Here is a 16,067-nt window from a genome sequence, read left to right as displayed (position 1 = left end):
TTTATTTGTCAACAATACAAAATGAAAAATATATTTTCTCGAAATACCTTTTGCAATTTTATTCTTCTGACAGTAAAATCTGAATAAACATCTTCTTTAACCAACAATAAAGATATAGATCCATAGGATATATTCTGCTGTTCATGATCTGGCCAATATTGAATGCATTTTTCCTAAAATTGTAATGATTTTAAGAAATTTAGATTACAATTTAGTGTAGAATTAAAGTAGCGTTATACGAACCACATAAAAATCAGTTATTAAATATGTCATAAATAACACCAGAAAAGTTCTTCTGATCGTTAAAACAGAATCATATTTCTTCTCAAATGATTACCAGTACACACATGTTTTAGGTGAAGGTCCGAGTACCTGACTCTGGAGAAGGAAATGCGCACTTGACACGGGTTTCAATAGCTTTTAGTTCGCTTTTGTCCTTTTTTATTTCTAGTTGTTCTGGTCGACCCAAACCGTCTATGAATGGGTTTATTTAGTCAAAGTTGGTTTGGTTTGGTTTTGTTGTTTTTAGATAGGAATTATATAATTTGAAATATGTATGCATTGCAAAAAAAATATTTGTGAATATTATATAATACACCTGGCGTCCATCGACCATGACGGGCTGTCGGCAAACTTAGATTATGTTTGCGTTTTGTATATTTAACACGAGTATGTAATTAATACCATTAAATATATGTAACACTAGTAGACCAAAAAACAAGCGATATAAGATCATGTCATTAATCAATAAAATGTTATGCCACCGGTTTGTTTAATAACCTTTCCATTTTCAAACACATTTGTCAGCATCACAATTTTACCGCAGTCATACTCCCAAACCATTCTCCAAAAATCATCGACAGTCTTATCAAGAGGACCTACAATAAATTTCAGAGTTTAATAACGACGCTTTTGTTTTGAGTTTCATGTTCTTTTTATTGAAGACGACATTTTTTATAAATATTTTCAGAAGAACTTTTTTTTTCTATTTTCGGATACTTTATTTGGGTTGAAATTTCATTGTTATTGCTAAAATGATAACAAATGCGACATAAAAGAGAATATGCTCCGTTGTGAAAGGAAAAGGTAACATAAAAAAGTTAAAATAACTAATTATTCATTTGACGATGGAGTTTATAAACGGAATACCTTGATTAGATTGAAAACGATACCGTTAATTATATTGTCTTTTGAAATCAATCATTTTTGCCAGGTACAAGTGAAATGATACTATTGACTTCATCATCAACGGAAGTACAGCGAGAGTAGCCCATAAATTGATACTTTAGTTTATCATGTTCCGCGGGTTACACCTATAATGTTGACGTTATATAACTTGTATGTTGTTTTTTTTTAGTTGTATTATTTTGTTTTTGTTTTAAACTACCGTTTTACACCCATACTTGCTATGGTGTATGTGATCGTTTAACCAATAACTTTTAACAAATAAACATATAATAACTACATATCGGTCAGCATTGTTAAAACCGATATTTTTTTCAAAAGTTTAATCCAATGAATTTATCAAAACAAAAGAGGTTATCATGATTATGCTTGATATTTAATGCCCTTTTATCTACAAAAGCACTATACTCTGTTTACATCGAACAGGAACACAAGTAAATGACATGTATAAATATCGTTCCTGGAAAATATGCCTCTATGTGCCTCTAGTTTTATGTACTTAGCACAGTTTGCATTTTACTGATATCATTTAGCCTTCTTACCTTGAGCAGCTATATATTTGCGGACTTGTCCATATCCCTGAAATAGGTCAAACAAATTTAGGTATGGCGGGTTAGACCGTGTTTTCTTGTGTAGATACCTATATATATATCTAACGAGTTCATGATCTACGCTAGATATCTTTCGTTTTTGTATTACTTAATTGCTATCTTTTCTCAAGATAACCAAACATATATTGAACAGTTTTAAGAAATTAAATATTTGAATTTACTCCAATATTTTTACTTATCCATAAAATATAAGATCGGATAACTAACTATTGTTTTTAAAAATATAATCCATTTTTTTTTTAAAGCTCGCTTACTCTGAAATATAGCCTGCATTAAATCAAAGAAATAATAGTTTAGGTCAGATGATAACTCATTTCTAAAAATGATATGAAAAGCCGTGTCACTCTTTCAAATTTCGCCATAACTGCATAACAAATTCATTTAAAACTCTATGTTGATCTGTAGACTTTAAAACGATTCTCTATCCCTGATTATTTGGTTGGCACATGTGTAAAAAAGTAACTCATAATATATTTTCTTTAACCTTAAGATACATTATATTAAAACAGAACAGGAATAAGAATTATGAAACGTGTTTGCTTGTTATCAAGGGTGCGCCACTAAATCAAATTATTATTGCTTATTCATTAAAAAAATGTGTAAAGGTTTGATTTGGATAACAGTTTGAATTCAACGATATTTCCAGTTAGTTGTGTCAGTGACTTTTTTTACACAAAAAACATTTAAAATCTGTTATTTTGGACGTTAAGGGCATCGATATTTCATGACATTTTGCACCAACTGATTTGGACCATCGTTTCTGCATCAAAGTAATACCCTTTACAACAATACTAGAACACATCCGCGACATCGCCGGTGCGTTACTGAATTAAAGTACCTATGCCTTATTTGAAGCCTGGATGTTTTAGAATTCGTACAGTCATCTGATAAAGTCATACTGATTGTGAGGTGCACAGTTTTCTCTGCTTTTAAAATCTATCTGTTTGAACCCGTCCTAGTTTTCTTACTTCAATACACTTACTATAAACTAATTTTTTTTAACTAATTAACCACAATTTATAGTGGTACTGAGGTGGAAGAAAACAAACTTGTTAAATAGTGTACTATATTGTTACATAGATATGAAACAGCTACTGGAAGAATTCCATGTTCTCCTGATAGAGGAGGGATTTACAGAAGGTAACAGGTAACTACAACCGGAAACTATATGTGACATATAGTATTGGTATAAGTAACGGATTCGACCCGGAACTTGTTAATTATTGGTTTCTTTGATTCGTCGTTTTTACGTCATGCCGGCGAACAAATTGGACCTCCCTCGTTATTTTAGTAGATTAGATATCTTGACACCATTTGTTTTTCTCATGAATTTCATATTTTACACTTTTTTTTCAGCTAGTCGAAGTGACATTTTTAGAGACACCGTATGACCAAGGAAAGAAAGATTGTCCTTAGATTTCTTGAATATTCATCAATAGCTTTCATATGACACTTATGATATCTCTGTATGAGCTTTTATTCAAAAGTTCTATTCAATTTAAACTGTATTTTCGATTAAAAAATGTTAAAAATCACTGAACGTGAAAGTTGTAATAGTGCGTGAGGATAGCGTGGAATATTCTAATTCATATTGCGCCATATTCTATTTTGAAATTCCCAGAAACTGCATAAAAGAAAGTGTGACCTGGTCCTTACAGGAACTTTGAACGACATTTAGATCATTTTATGAAAGTTCGTCAGTTTTTTTTTTAAATTGAATACAAAGCTAGAAAAAAATATATTTGCTGTTTACAATTTGCATTTTTTATAACCAATATGCTGCTCGACAATAGGCAATCAGCCTTAAAGACGTTGAATTAAATTAAATTAAATATAGAGCGAAGACATTTGTAATTACCCATATCCTTTTTTCATTTGAATAACGGATATCCAAAAACATCTTGTTTCCAATTTTAATTAAAATTCCAACCGGGTTCATTTTTGCAACCATGAAAAAGTCAGCTCGTCTTTTAAAAATTCCAAATTACCTGCATGTTTTAATGTTTAAGTTTAGTAAATAACAATTTTCCCTCATATACATCGAATTTTTCATTCATTTATAATATTTGAAAGTGAAGACATTGATAACAACCGCAGGTGAAATGCAGTAATGAAATACATTTTAGCCACCATTTAGCAAATGTTAATTCTGCATATAGCATATTAAGCAGTAGTTTAGGGGATGTGTGTATCAATTCATTTCAAGAAAGAAGTTTCTTTTTTCCTATTACACGAAAATTGGTAAATGTTGATAAATGTTCATACAATAGTTTTGAAATCATTTCATTACGAAATATGTAATTCTGTCATATTTGAAACAAATAATACTTTAATCTATATACATTATGGTTTGAATCTTTTTCGTTAGACTCGTGTCATCAAAAATATTTTGAAAACCTCAAATCGACTTACCTGAATGAAAGATGCATTTATATAACTCGAGTTGTCAAGTATAACCCGTGTTTCATCATCTGTAAGATAAAAATAACTGTAATGATCATACTTACATAAGCCTTTTACGAACAAGTTTACAATGTATCCTACTAATCCAGAACCGATTTATCATCAGGTGTCTTAACTGAAGGAGCAAAACGACGGATCCCATTAGAAGAGCAAACCTACTTACGCTTTCACATCATTTGAGTTTAACAGCTCTAGTTAGTTTAAAAGGGCTTTGTTTTACTTTTGCTTTTGATTTCGTTTTCTGTTTTCGTCACGTTTTATTCATTTTTACATCAAAGAGTCTTGTTTATCTTTTATCATACAAAAGTTACCATCATAAATAAGAGAACAGTAACATATATATATATATATAATTTGTTCTTCCCTCGCCGGGATTCGAACTCACACATATACATATATATATATATAGTCTTCAATTTAGACTTGTTTATATTTTTTCGTTTGGGCTTGTATTATATTTGCCTTCGGGTTTATATGATCCGTTCTTCCTATTTCGACTCTTCAAAGTTCAAGAGTCTATCCTAAATTGAGGTAAATTATATGGCCTTCCAAATACCGTTTCGATTCCTAACATCACTGAAGAGACATTAATTGTCGAAATCCGGATATGGTGTACAAATTTTTGTACCTTTTGTTTGCGGTATACCATCTTTTTCGTAAGTTAATTGTTTTCTGTTTGGTATTAAATTTATAGTTAAGATCCATTATGTTACATCTGGTGATCCGTTTATTTGGCAATCGCCGATGGCAGTCAGCAGGGTTTAAGACCATCTGTTGTTCGACCTGCTAGTCAAATGCGTTTTGTTAAAATATACTTTTTCACTTTTTTGGTCTTTTGGAAAATGTTGTTTGTGCTGTATTTAGACCCCTCTACCAAGAAATTTGTTTTGCATGCACACGTATAAAAATTGCGGTATTTATCCAACGCAATCATAGGTTTGAACGTTGTTTTCAATTTAGACTTGTTTATATTTTTTCGTTTGGGCTTGTATTATTTTTGCCTTCAGGTTTATATGACGTTCATCCTATTTCGACTCTTCAAAATTCAAGAGTCTATCCTAAATTGAGGTAAATTATATGGCCTTCCAAATACCGCTTCGATTCCTAACATCACTGAAGAGACATTAATTGTCGAAATCCGGATATGATGTACTAATTTTTGCACCTTTTGTTTGCGGTATACCATCTTTTCCGGAAGTTTATTGTTTTCTGTTTGGTATTAAATTTATAGTTAAGATCCATTTGGTACATCTGGTGATCCGTTTATTTGGCAATCGCCAATGGCAGTCAGCAGGGTTTAAGAACATCTGTTGTTCGACCTGCTAGTCAATTGCGTTTTGTTAAAATATACTTTTTCACTTTTTGGTCTTTTGGAAAATGTTGTTTGTGCTGTATTTAGACCCCTCTACCAAGAAATTTGTTTTGCATGCACACGTATAAACATTGGGGTTTTTATCTAACGCAATCATAAGTTTGAACGTTGTTTTCAATTTAGACTTGTTTATTTTTTTTTGTTTGGGCTTGTATTATATTTGCCTTCGGGTTTATATGACCGTTTATCTTATTTCGACTCTTTAAAATTCAAGAGTCTATCCTAAATTGAGGTAAATTATTTGGCCTTCCAAATACCGTTTCGATTCCTAACATCACTGAAGAGACATTAATTGTCGAAATCCAGATATGGTGTACTAATTTTGGCACCTTCTGTTTGTGGTATACGATCTTTTCCGCAAGTTTATTGTTTTCTGTTTGGTATTAAATTAATAGTTAAGATCCATTTTGTTACATCTGGTGATCCGTTTATCTGGCAATCGCCAATGGCAGTCAGCAGGGTTTAAGAACACCCGTTGTTCGACCTGCTAGTCAAATGCGTTTTGTTAAAATATATAATTTTTCACTTTTTTGGTCTTTTGGAAAATGTTCTTTGCTCTGTATTTAGACCCCTCTACCAACGGTAGATATATATATACAAGTCTAAATTGAAAACAACGTTCAAACCTATGATTGCGTTTGATAAAAACCGCAATTTTTATACGTGTGCATGCAAAACAAATTTCTTGATAGAGGGGTCTAAATACAGCACAAACAACATTCTCCAAAAGACCAAAAAAGTGAAAAAGTATATTTTAACAAAACGCATTTGACTAACAGATCGAAGAACTGATGTTCTTAAACCCTGCTGACTGCCATTGGCGATTGCCAAATAAACGGATCACAAGATGTTACAAAATGGATCTTTTAAAATTATTAATTTAATACCAAACAAAAAACAATAAATTTGCGGAAAAGATGGTATACCGCTAACAAAAGGTGCAAAAATTAGTACACCATATCCGGATTTCGACAATTAATATCTCTTCAGTGATGTTAGGGATCGAAACGGTATTTGGAAGGCCACATGATTCACCTAAATTTAGGATAGACTCTTGAAATTTAAAGACTCGAAATATTAGAAATAGGATGAACGGATCATATAAACCCGAAGGAAAATATAATACAAGCCCAAACGAAAAAATATAAACAAGTCTAAATTGAAAACAACGTTCAAACCTATGATTGCGTTGGATAAAAATCGCAATTTATATGTGTGCATGCAAAACAAATTTCTTGATAGAGGGGTCTAAATACAGCACAAACAACATTCTCCAAGAGACCAAAAAAGTGAAAAGGTATATTTTAACAAAACGCATTTGACTAACAGGTCGAATATATATATATAACTATATACGTTTTCTTTTTATAAAATTGGTTATATCTCATAACTTATTATCAAAATGCAAAACGTTATTGTAACTTACCACTGATTATGACTAATCAACGAATTCTAAAGATTGGTTAATTCACTAGTGGCACTTTATCGTTGGTTTTCTGTTTTGCGTTTTTTGATATGTTGTTGGTCTTTTCGTGTACCAAGTGCTCTTCTGACAATGGTGTTTTTCTTCGAATTTTAGTTTTTTAATCACGGCCCATTTAGTATATTTTAACTTTTTAATATCATTCAAGAACTGGATCACATACGACATCACGCCTCAATTATTTAAATGTTTTAGTATTTATTCTCAGGCATAGGTGCCATAAGCGATACAATTATCACAAAAACATCTGAGCCTTTTTTCGTTTGAAAAAAGTACGTCATTTACTGAGAAAAGAAGATGTGCCGGGTTTTAGTGAATGATTTTTTTAACAATTAAACAAAACTTTATTGCATAACCATGTTTCACATTTTACCCAGATTGCAGCGTTAGTCTGAATACCCATGTGATGAGTTACTCAACTTACGGGGAATACAAATTCAGCAAAGAAATATAAAATGTTAATTTGACGATGTATTACTTTATTTTATTCATAGACATTGTCAATATATTTCAAAATTTGTGTCACATGTTTATGGATCAAAATTCGAATGATTTCTTATATTCAATTCAATTAATCTAACAAACTCACATGCATACATATCTTTATATTTATTTTTCAGTCTGTTTCCTGGTTTTAATGCAGCGTCAGTAGGTTTTTGTAGTCCACTTTTCAGATTCTGCAACATATGATAAAGATTATACTGAAAATGATAAATATAAAACCACATACATATGTTTATGTAACATCACATCCTAATAATTAATAACAAAAAAGTATACGTGTACATAGGACACCATGCCTCCTCCAACTATCACGTTTTCATGTTAAGTTAACCCTTAAATCCGGAAACAATTTAAAAAAAGGCATACATTTTATTTTCAAATCATAATGAACAAGTGTACTATTAAGTTTAAACTTAATTTGACCCCAACTTTTATAGTTAATTGCCTAAAAAAAAATAAAAAAAAATGAATTAACTTTTAATAGATTTCATGCGTCCGACGCTCTTTCTGAATTGATCTTCAATATAAACTCAAATTCAAATATTTGAAGCCAAAGAAGTACCGAAACATATGATGAAAAGCGATATGACCAAAATGAGACTGTCAAATATAGCCAAAACTATCTCAGGTCAACTTTGCCTGACGGAATTTAAACCTCAGTTTCTTTAAAATTTCTTAATTTATAAACGCACAATTTAATCAAAAGTACATGAATGTTAAAATCACGTCAGTACCGAAGCACTTATTACTGAGCTGATGATACTTTCAGGAACTTATAGTTCACAAGCAGCGGTATCTACCAAGTGCTATGAAAATAAATGAACATAAACAATTTTACATGATTTGGGAAGGACTATCGAAAAACAACAGATTATCGGAATGACTGACAGATGGACAGACAGATGTTGAAATCATATATGTGATTATTTTATTGCGAATAATAGCATTTGGAATTGGAAACAGATCTATTATTCAAACAGCAAACAACTGTATAGAAAAAAGCTTCATTTTATTATTCACAAATCCGATTCTTCACCAAATAGAATCGTCAAATTTATTGAAATGTCATCTTGATTATTGAACTGAAATCAGTTATATAGCATTGGTTTCAAACTTGTAATAATTATTATTGTTCAAGTTTTTGATTCAAACATCATCGCAGTCAAGATTGTTATAGCTGCAAGCTCAAATATGACTCGAAAGGAAAACTACTCAAAATAAACTAAAGGCATCAAGGGAAAACGACCAATATCAGATACAAATTAAATATAGCATACGCGTTTTCGTTGTGGAAAGCTTTGCATTCGTTAGCAGAACATGGTATTTAAAATTTTCGTAGCAAAACAAAACGTATTTGCTCATGTCAATATGTTCAGCGGTAGGTGAATACGTTTTTCTTAAATGGTCAAGTTACAGTAAATGGGCTATGTCACCAATTTTGCTAAAATTTTGCATACAACTTCGGCTCGGTCAACTATAACTGAAAATCGAAAACAATATGCATTTATCTCTTTTATCGTCTGAAAGATTACTGATTGAATTCTCTCAAAATAGGTGAACATTTGTATAGAAAGCACATTAAATCGGCGAAAAAAATTCTTAAATTTGTCTTATAATCATCATATCTCTAATTTCTACTACATAGATTTTTCTTGAAAAACTATATGTTGTTGATACAGAAATTTCTTTTTTAATGATGTAAAATAATGATAGGGTCAGTGACATAGCACATTTACTGTTCCTTGACCTTAAGGTGGCTGGGGCGTCTTAATTAAAATTCATAGAATTTTTTATTAATTTGTCAAAATGAAGTTTTTATCATGCTTTTTTCAAAAATACAATAAAAAAGTATGGATCAATGGACTTTTTTTCACGCTACACGTTGTGCAAAATTGTCAGATTTTGTATAGATTATGCATGGAAAATCCAATTTTGTGTGATAAAAAGAAAACTACACCATATAATTTTAAGATAAAATGTGAGAAGATAGCTCTTATAACATGCCTTCAGATAAGAAAAAGAAAAAATTGGTCACCGGACTTGTTTTCTTGCTACATATTAAAATAGGTAAATTCAAAACACTTTCTATTGTAAAATTACTTTATCTGAGTTATCTCCCCTTCTATCTGAGTTATCTCCCCTTATTTGGCAAAGTTGGAAAAAAATAAATCAAACAAAAATATTGTGTTTTTTAAAACTACAGCCGTAAATATGATAAAACACATAATTTTCTATGTTAACATTAGAAGTCTTAAACATGAATTACATACTACTCTCAACATTTGCACATTTCATTGAAGATCTAGACCAATTGTTGTCTGCTACTTCAAAATCCAAGATGGAGGAAGACACCCGAGCCACCTTAAGTAGAAACTTGTTTCACTATTCTTCCAATGGTGATGTCCTGTTTGAGAAAAATACAATGCATATTTTGTAAAATACTCACAAGAAATTCTTTAAGTATATCCCCTTCTTTTCCTCTTCTCTTCTCAACATATCCGTAAAAGTTTTTGACTTCAATGGCATCCTTAGGTAGCTGTGAGCCGACACTGAATGCATAATAACCACCAGTTTCGTTATCTTCCTTTACCTCGTTGTAATAAACATTTTTTGTATGACTTTCCACTACTGGTTTTTCGATGTATGATTTGGTCTCTTGGAAAAAATAATGAAATTTAATATTAAGATAAGAAGATATCTGCTATTTAATACAAACATTAGAATATATATCAATTGTGTATAGTGTTCGCTTTCTTAAAATGTAAAAAATAGTCATGGCTATTTAAAAAGTAACTGTAGATTGTTATTTTACTTATGGTCATCTTTGCATAGGCAGAAAGCAACATATCGTTTTTACGTAATCTTAAATAAATAAAAATCTTCTTTAACAAATATACCCAATTCATGCTACACAACGAAATCGGATCTAAACAGTACTGAGCCTTTTCAATAGTTGTCTGACGCGAAAAGGCCGATTACTCAATTTTAGAATATATTATTTTCGGAGACGGTCAATTTCCGGAATTGCATGCTTTATCATCACCATTTTTCCATGGCCGTCGATGAAGACACAAGTGCTGCATTCTTTGACAATACGGTATATTTGACAAGACAGTGTTATCAATGTATTATTGTAATGGCCTGACCATTAAGTTTAACCGACGATTGGGCTCAAGCAGAAAAGACTATCAGGTACTGATACTTTAATCAAGAGTCAATCTAACAAATGGTAAAAAGCTGAAATACAAAATAAAATACAAATTTACAATGCGTGAATTAATGTTATGATGAACGAAATGTCATATTTTATTGATAGCACAGTCCGTCGAATGCGAGAAAATGTTGTACTTTCAAGAACAGTTAAATTTCCAGTATTTCACGGAGAAAAGGTTCAAATATGTGAAGAGCAAATTATGATTTTTTACTAAAAAGTTTCTTGAATAAATTCATTCCACGGGAAACTGGGTTCGGCACAGTTTCTTGTCCTTAGAAGAAGGATGTCTCCAATGAGATCGCTGTGATCTGTAGAATGTTCCACTATTGCTGTATCGATAATAGGAAATGTTTTCTCCAACGTTGTTAGACGGCGATGACGGTTGACGATGGTCCTTTGGAATGTCAGACGAGAGTTAGTACTTGGTCCTCTTCTGAGTTGGCGAAATGTCACATATTTGCGAGTGTCAGACGAAATTAAGCGTTTCGTCCTAACGTTCCATCCTGCGGATCTAGTCGCTCTATCTGTGAAGTGGCGTCCTCGATGTTTGATTTTGTCGTAGTAATGTGTGAAAAAAGGCGTTACTTTGTGATGATGTCCAGATAAGATCACTGGTTCCTTTTCACTAATATCCAAGTCAGATTTGACTATACAGCTTCTTATTCGGAGTATTTCCTGCTTTTTCAAAGGCAGATTGAGATTGGCAATCGGTCCTTATTTCGGAATAGGTTTTTGTTTGTGAATGAGACTTATCACTTCTCCGTGAACTTCAGGTTTTGTTGATTTCAGAATGAAATTTTCTTTATCCATAGAATCTTCTATACAAGTCACAGATTTTGCTTTTGGTGACACGAGTGCTGTCCCTTTAGAGAAATTCACGAATCTACCAGACTTGGTACTAGATCCAGCAGACTCAAGGAATTGTATGGAATACATTTTTGCAACCTTGACATTCGAACTCAAAGTTTTGGTCGTTATCTTGACCAAAAATTAGATTTTCTTCCTGAAGGCTTGTTCCGGTCTTGGGGCAAGAAGTTGTTCTGGTCTCGTGATTGAAACGTTAGCTATCTTCGTGTTGACTTCAAGTGGAACATAAAATTGAGAATGGAAATTGGGAATGTGTCAAAGAGACAACAACCCGACCATAGAACAGACAACAGCAGAAGGTCACCAACAGGTCTTCAATGCAGCGAGAAATTCCCGCACCCGGAGGCGTCCTTCAGCTGGCCCCTAAACAAATATATATACTAGTTTGCTTGTCAATGTATGTATTTCCAATTATGACCCAACCAAGTTTCAACCTTTGGGCAAATGGAGTTCTAGATGGTCCTAGGCGTTGTTCAAGGACGTGATGTGCCTCTATTAGGTCTCTTCCAATTAAGAGAAGAATTTGGCAATATTCCTCTATTGGTGAAATGCTTCCTCTGAGTTCTTTTAAATGAGGATGATGCATGGTGACTTCAGGAGTAGGTATTTCGTCCCTATTATTGGCAATATTATTACATTCAATTAATGTAAGCAGATCAAATTGTACGTCACCATGTACAGATTTTAAGACGAAATCTCTTCCTCTTTTCCCGGTAGTAGCTACTCTGCCGGAGCATGTTGTTAGAGAGTAGTTTTCCGGTTTTTCCTGAACATGGAACAGACTGAAAAATTCAGGCGAGGCAAGAGACCGGTTGCTTTGGTCGTCAATGATTTCTCACTCTTAGGATCTTTGTGGATCTCTGTGCAGGTTGAACTCACAGAGGTTAACTTGATTTCAGCGGACTCTGTCTGCTCCCCGCCGTAGATTGGGCCAGAGGAACTAGATTGAGAATGTTCGTGCGGTTGCACCCTTGTTATGTGTAGTGCGGTGGTGTGTCGTTGACTTCCACACTCATTACAACTGATACTTGCGTTGCAGTCCCGACTTCTGTGTGTGGTTGACTCACAGCACTTGCAGCAAACATTATTTGTCTTAACGGTTCCTTGCGTTCTTCAATTGATTTGGCTCTGAACGCTCGGCATTCGTTCAAGGGATGCTTTGTCTTGTGTAGGATACACAGATCTTGTTGTTGACTCCTGTCTCCAGGTTGCTATTCAAAAGCCGTCTTATGGACGTTGACTTTAGAATACGTCTGAGGTGTGAAATTTGGCGCAGCGCCTTTTGTATTTGGTGTGACTTTTGACCCAAAGATGAACCCAGGATCGTTCTTTACTTTGCTAATTTCCCTGATGAAGGCAGAGCATTCTGTGAAAGGCGGAAAGGCAACTTTATATTTAGACTTGTATCTTGAAGCCCTTGTTATCCACTTTTCTTGGAGTCCGTATGGCAATTTTTCCACAATTGGATTTATCCCGGACGAAGAGTCGAAATAAGCTAGCAAACATCCCAGCTTGGGATTTTCCTTGTGATATTCTATTTCTGAGATAATATCCGACAAATCATAAAGACGTGAACTGTCTTTGTTCGTCAAAGTAGGAAAGTTGACGAGTTCACTTGTGAGAGAAGCCTCCAACATTTCTAGAGCACCATATCGCTCATCCAGTCTCCCCCATAACCACTGCAGGCCTCTTGTTGGGTTGTTGGCATTAGATAAGTAGATCTATCTGTTCAGAGTAGGAAACTTGTAATTCGTCTATGACGTTTTTAAAGCTAGCTTTCCATGTATGGAAGGATTCTGCCCGGTCGTTAAAGCTTGTTAACCGGGAGAACAGCAGGTCTTTACGTAGGAGAAATCTGGTTATCTCCGATGTAGCTAGGGTATGCAACAGGGATCTCTTCTGCAACACCCTGTTATTGGTGTTGAGCAAGGATCTCCTCTGAAACGCCTTGTTTTTGTATGCCAGTTACCGCTCCCAGATCTGGGAATAAAGTAACTTCTGGTGACTTTGTATCGGTAGGCAAGGCAGGAGGTGTCTGTGACGGCAAGTTCAAAGCCACGGATGGCACGAAGTCTGGTGCTTCATGACTTAGCTTAATAGGAGTTTGTTTTTTCTTTAGAGGGCCTGTCACTTCCTGTACGGCAGTTGGTACAGGGTGTTTGTTTACGAAATCTTGCACACGTTGGAGCGGGTCTTCCGTTTCTTTAGGAAGATCGTCCAACGCTTGTCTGTCGTCATATTCTAGGACACGAGCCTCGGCCTCTGCGGCTGCAGCTTCTCTTCGTGCTTCAAGAAGGTCTGATTTTGCTTTCAGCTCGGCTTTTTCCCGGTTTACACGTGCGGCCTCTTGTTTCATTTGTGCTTTCCTGCGTATGGCCTCCTGTTCCATTTCAGCCTTTTGACGTGTGGCTTCCTGTTCCATTTCAGCTTGTCTGAACAGAGCTTGTTCCTCTATAATTGCTACCTGTTGAAGGATCAGGGCATGTTGTTCGACAAATGCTATTTTTGATTTAGCAGCCTCTGCTTTAGCACGCTTCCTCCGTGCTAGGCTTGACATGTCAGACAAATAAGAGCTTCCGCTGTGAGAGTTTTTCTTACCTTTTGACTTCTTTGTTTTAGTGGATTTAGCCTTTGTCAGGGCGAGGCGATGTTCGTGCAATGTTTCTATTGCCAGGTCCACTTTAGAAAATCGAATATCCAATGAAAGATTACATGCATCTATGTCCTTTAGACTGTCCAATGTTCTGGTCCTTTTCAGAGAGTCCAGGTATTCATTTGTGAGCCTACGATAGTAAGTACAGGCTTTTACAAGTTTGTCCTGTGCTGTTAACAGTTGCTGGAGCTTGTTAGGAGGCGTGCTGACTTCCAATAACTGGGATTTTATATCAGACCAGAGGGCCTCTAATTCCTGACAGAACTTGTCACGTTTTTCTGTGAATGCTCCCTGGCCTTTTTCCGTGAGGTCACGTACTCGCCTAGTCTCGGGATTTTCCTCTACATTCGGCGGATTGTCTACAAGCTGTCCAGCATCTATTTGACGCTCTTCTTCTGTTTGGAGTTCTGTTTCTTGACGTTCGGGTCATCTTTGCGTTCTGCGTGATCATAATCCATGTTTCCAATCAACTAACGGATAGTAAGATTAAAAATAAACTGTTGCAAACGTTGGCGGTTTGCTGCCTGGTACACACAAGCTGTGTTGCGTAATGTCGTTGTAACAGTTGCGAACGATGCTACGTTGTAGTTCCTTGTCTGGATATGTATAGACAGGTTGTCGTCAATTGACTGTACGTCAAGGGATGACGCGTTTTTGCAAGGCTCAACAGGCAGGTTGTAGCTGTAGAACTGACGTGGAGTGGCGTTATCTGTGAGACACAACAGGCAAGTTGTAGACTTTTTACTGTAATGGCCTGACTATTAAGTTTAACCGACGATTGGGCTCAAGCAGAAAAGACTATCAGGTGCTGATAATTTAATCAAGAGTCAATCTAACAAATGGTAAAAAGCTGAAATACAAAATAAAATACAAATTTACAATGCGTGAATTACTGTTATGATGAACGAAATGTCATATATAATTGATAGCACAGTCCATTGAATGCGAGAAAATGTACTTTCAAGAACAGTTAAATTTCAAGTATTTCACGGAGAAAAGGTTCAAATATGTGAAGAGCAATTTGAAGGCTTCAGATACAATGTAATAAAATTAACTCACTCTGTGGTTAGCCACAAATTGTGTCCAAGATGACGTCTCTACGAAATATTCTTCGGTATCGTAATGACCTTGCAGTTTTCCTGTAACGGATACGTGTGAGAAAGGGAAAAGGTAACGATGATACGATGTTTAAAGTACTTATAAGGTTTAAGAATGAAAAATCATCCTAGGCTAGGAACACAGAAACAGATTAAGAATATAATCAAACGAACTATATAAATTGAGGAACGAGGTAACAGAATTATTATCGTGGTATCAACATGTGTTTCCTTCCCCCAAAAACATGATTTTGTAAAACTTCACTTATCGGCATCTCCGAGCGGCAAAACAGATCAAATTCCTGATGATTTTTACTACGGCATTCAGATGTTTATTAATTCCTACGTATTACCGTTTTCATTAAATCAATTTTGTTTATATTATCAAGAGTAAAATACTAGTTTGAGTTGTCGTTCGTAGTGTATAGTTTGTTCCAAAAACAGTGTTTGTTTCTGGTACAGTTTTGCAGTTGTTTATTAACAATAAAGTTGTTTTAACTAAAATAAATGTTAGCTTCTGTGTGGTTTTTTTTTTATTAGTGATTTTTTACCAAAAAAAAAAATGTTTCTTATAATTATATACATGACCCCATCCCCTTTTCTTTTATGGGTATCAGT

General features: G+C 34.3%; 1 protein-coding gene across 1 annotated transcript in view; it reads right to left on the bottom strand.

Moving 5' to 3' along the window:
- Positions 1-14,121, bottom strand: part of LOC127738873 (receptor-type tyrosine-protein phosphatase kappa-like) — a 36,658-nt gene extending 22,537 nt beyond the window's left edge. The window contains exons 1-6 of the mRNA XM_052250330.1: positions 13,669-14,121; positions 10,065-10,208; positions 7,704-7,791; positions 4,209-4,267; positions 1,728-1,764; positions 781-878 (exon numbers count right to left, since the gene is read on the bottom strand). Coding sequence (XP_052106290.1) covers positions 781-878; positions 1,728-1,764; positions 4,209-4,267; positions 7,704-7,791; positions 10,065-10,208; positions 13,669-14,121 — 879 coding nt within the window. The remainder of the gene's footprint in view (positions 1-780; positions 879-1,727; positions 1,765-4,208; positions 4,268-7,703; positions 7,792-10,064; positions 10,209-13,668) is intronic.
- Between the last annotated feature and the right edge of the window lie 1,946 nt (positions 14,122-16,067).

Source organism: Mytilus californianus, unplaced genomic scaffold, assembly GCF_021869535.1.
Source record: "Mytilus californianus isolate M0D057914Y unplaced genomic scaffold, xbMytCali1.0.p SCAF_1, whole genome shotgun sequence".
Taxonomy (NCBI): Eukaryota; Metazoa; Mollusca; class Bivalvia; order Mytilida; family Mytilidae; genus Mytilus; species Mytilus californianus.
This window is presented reverse-complemented; position numbering and strand designations above follow the sequence as displayed.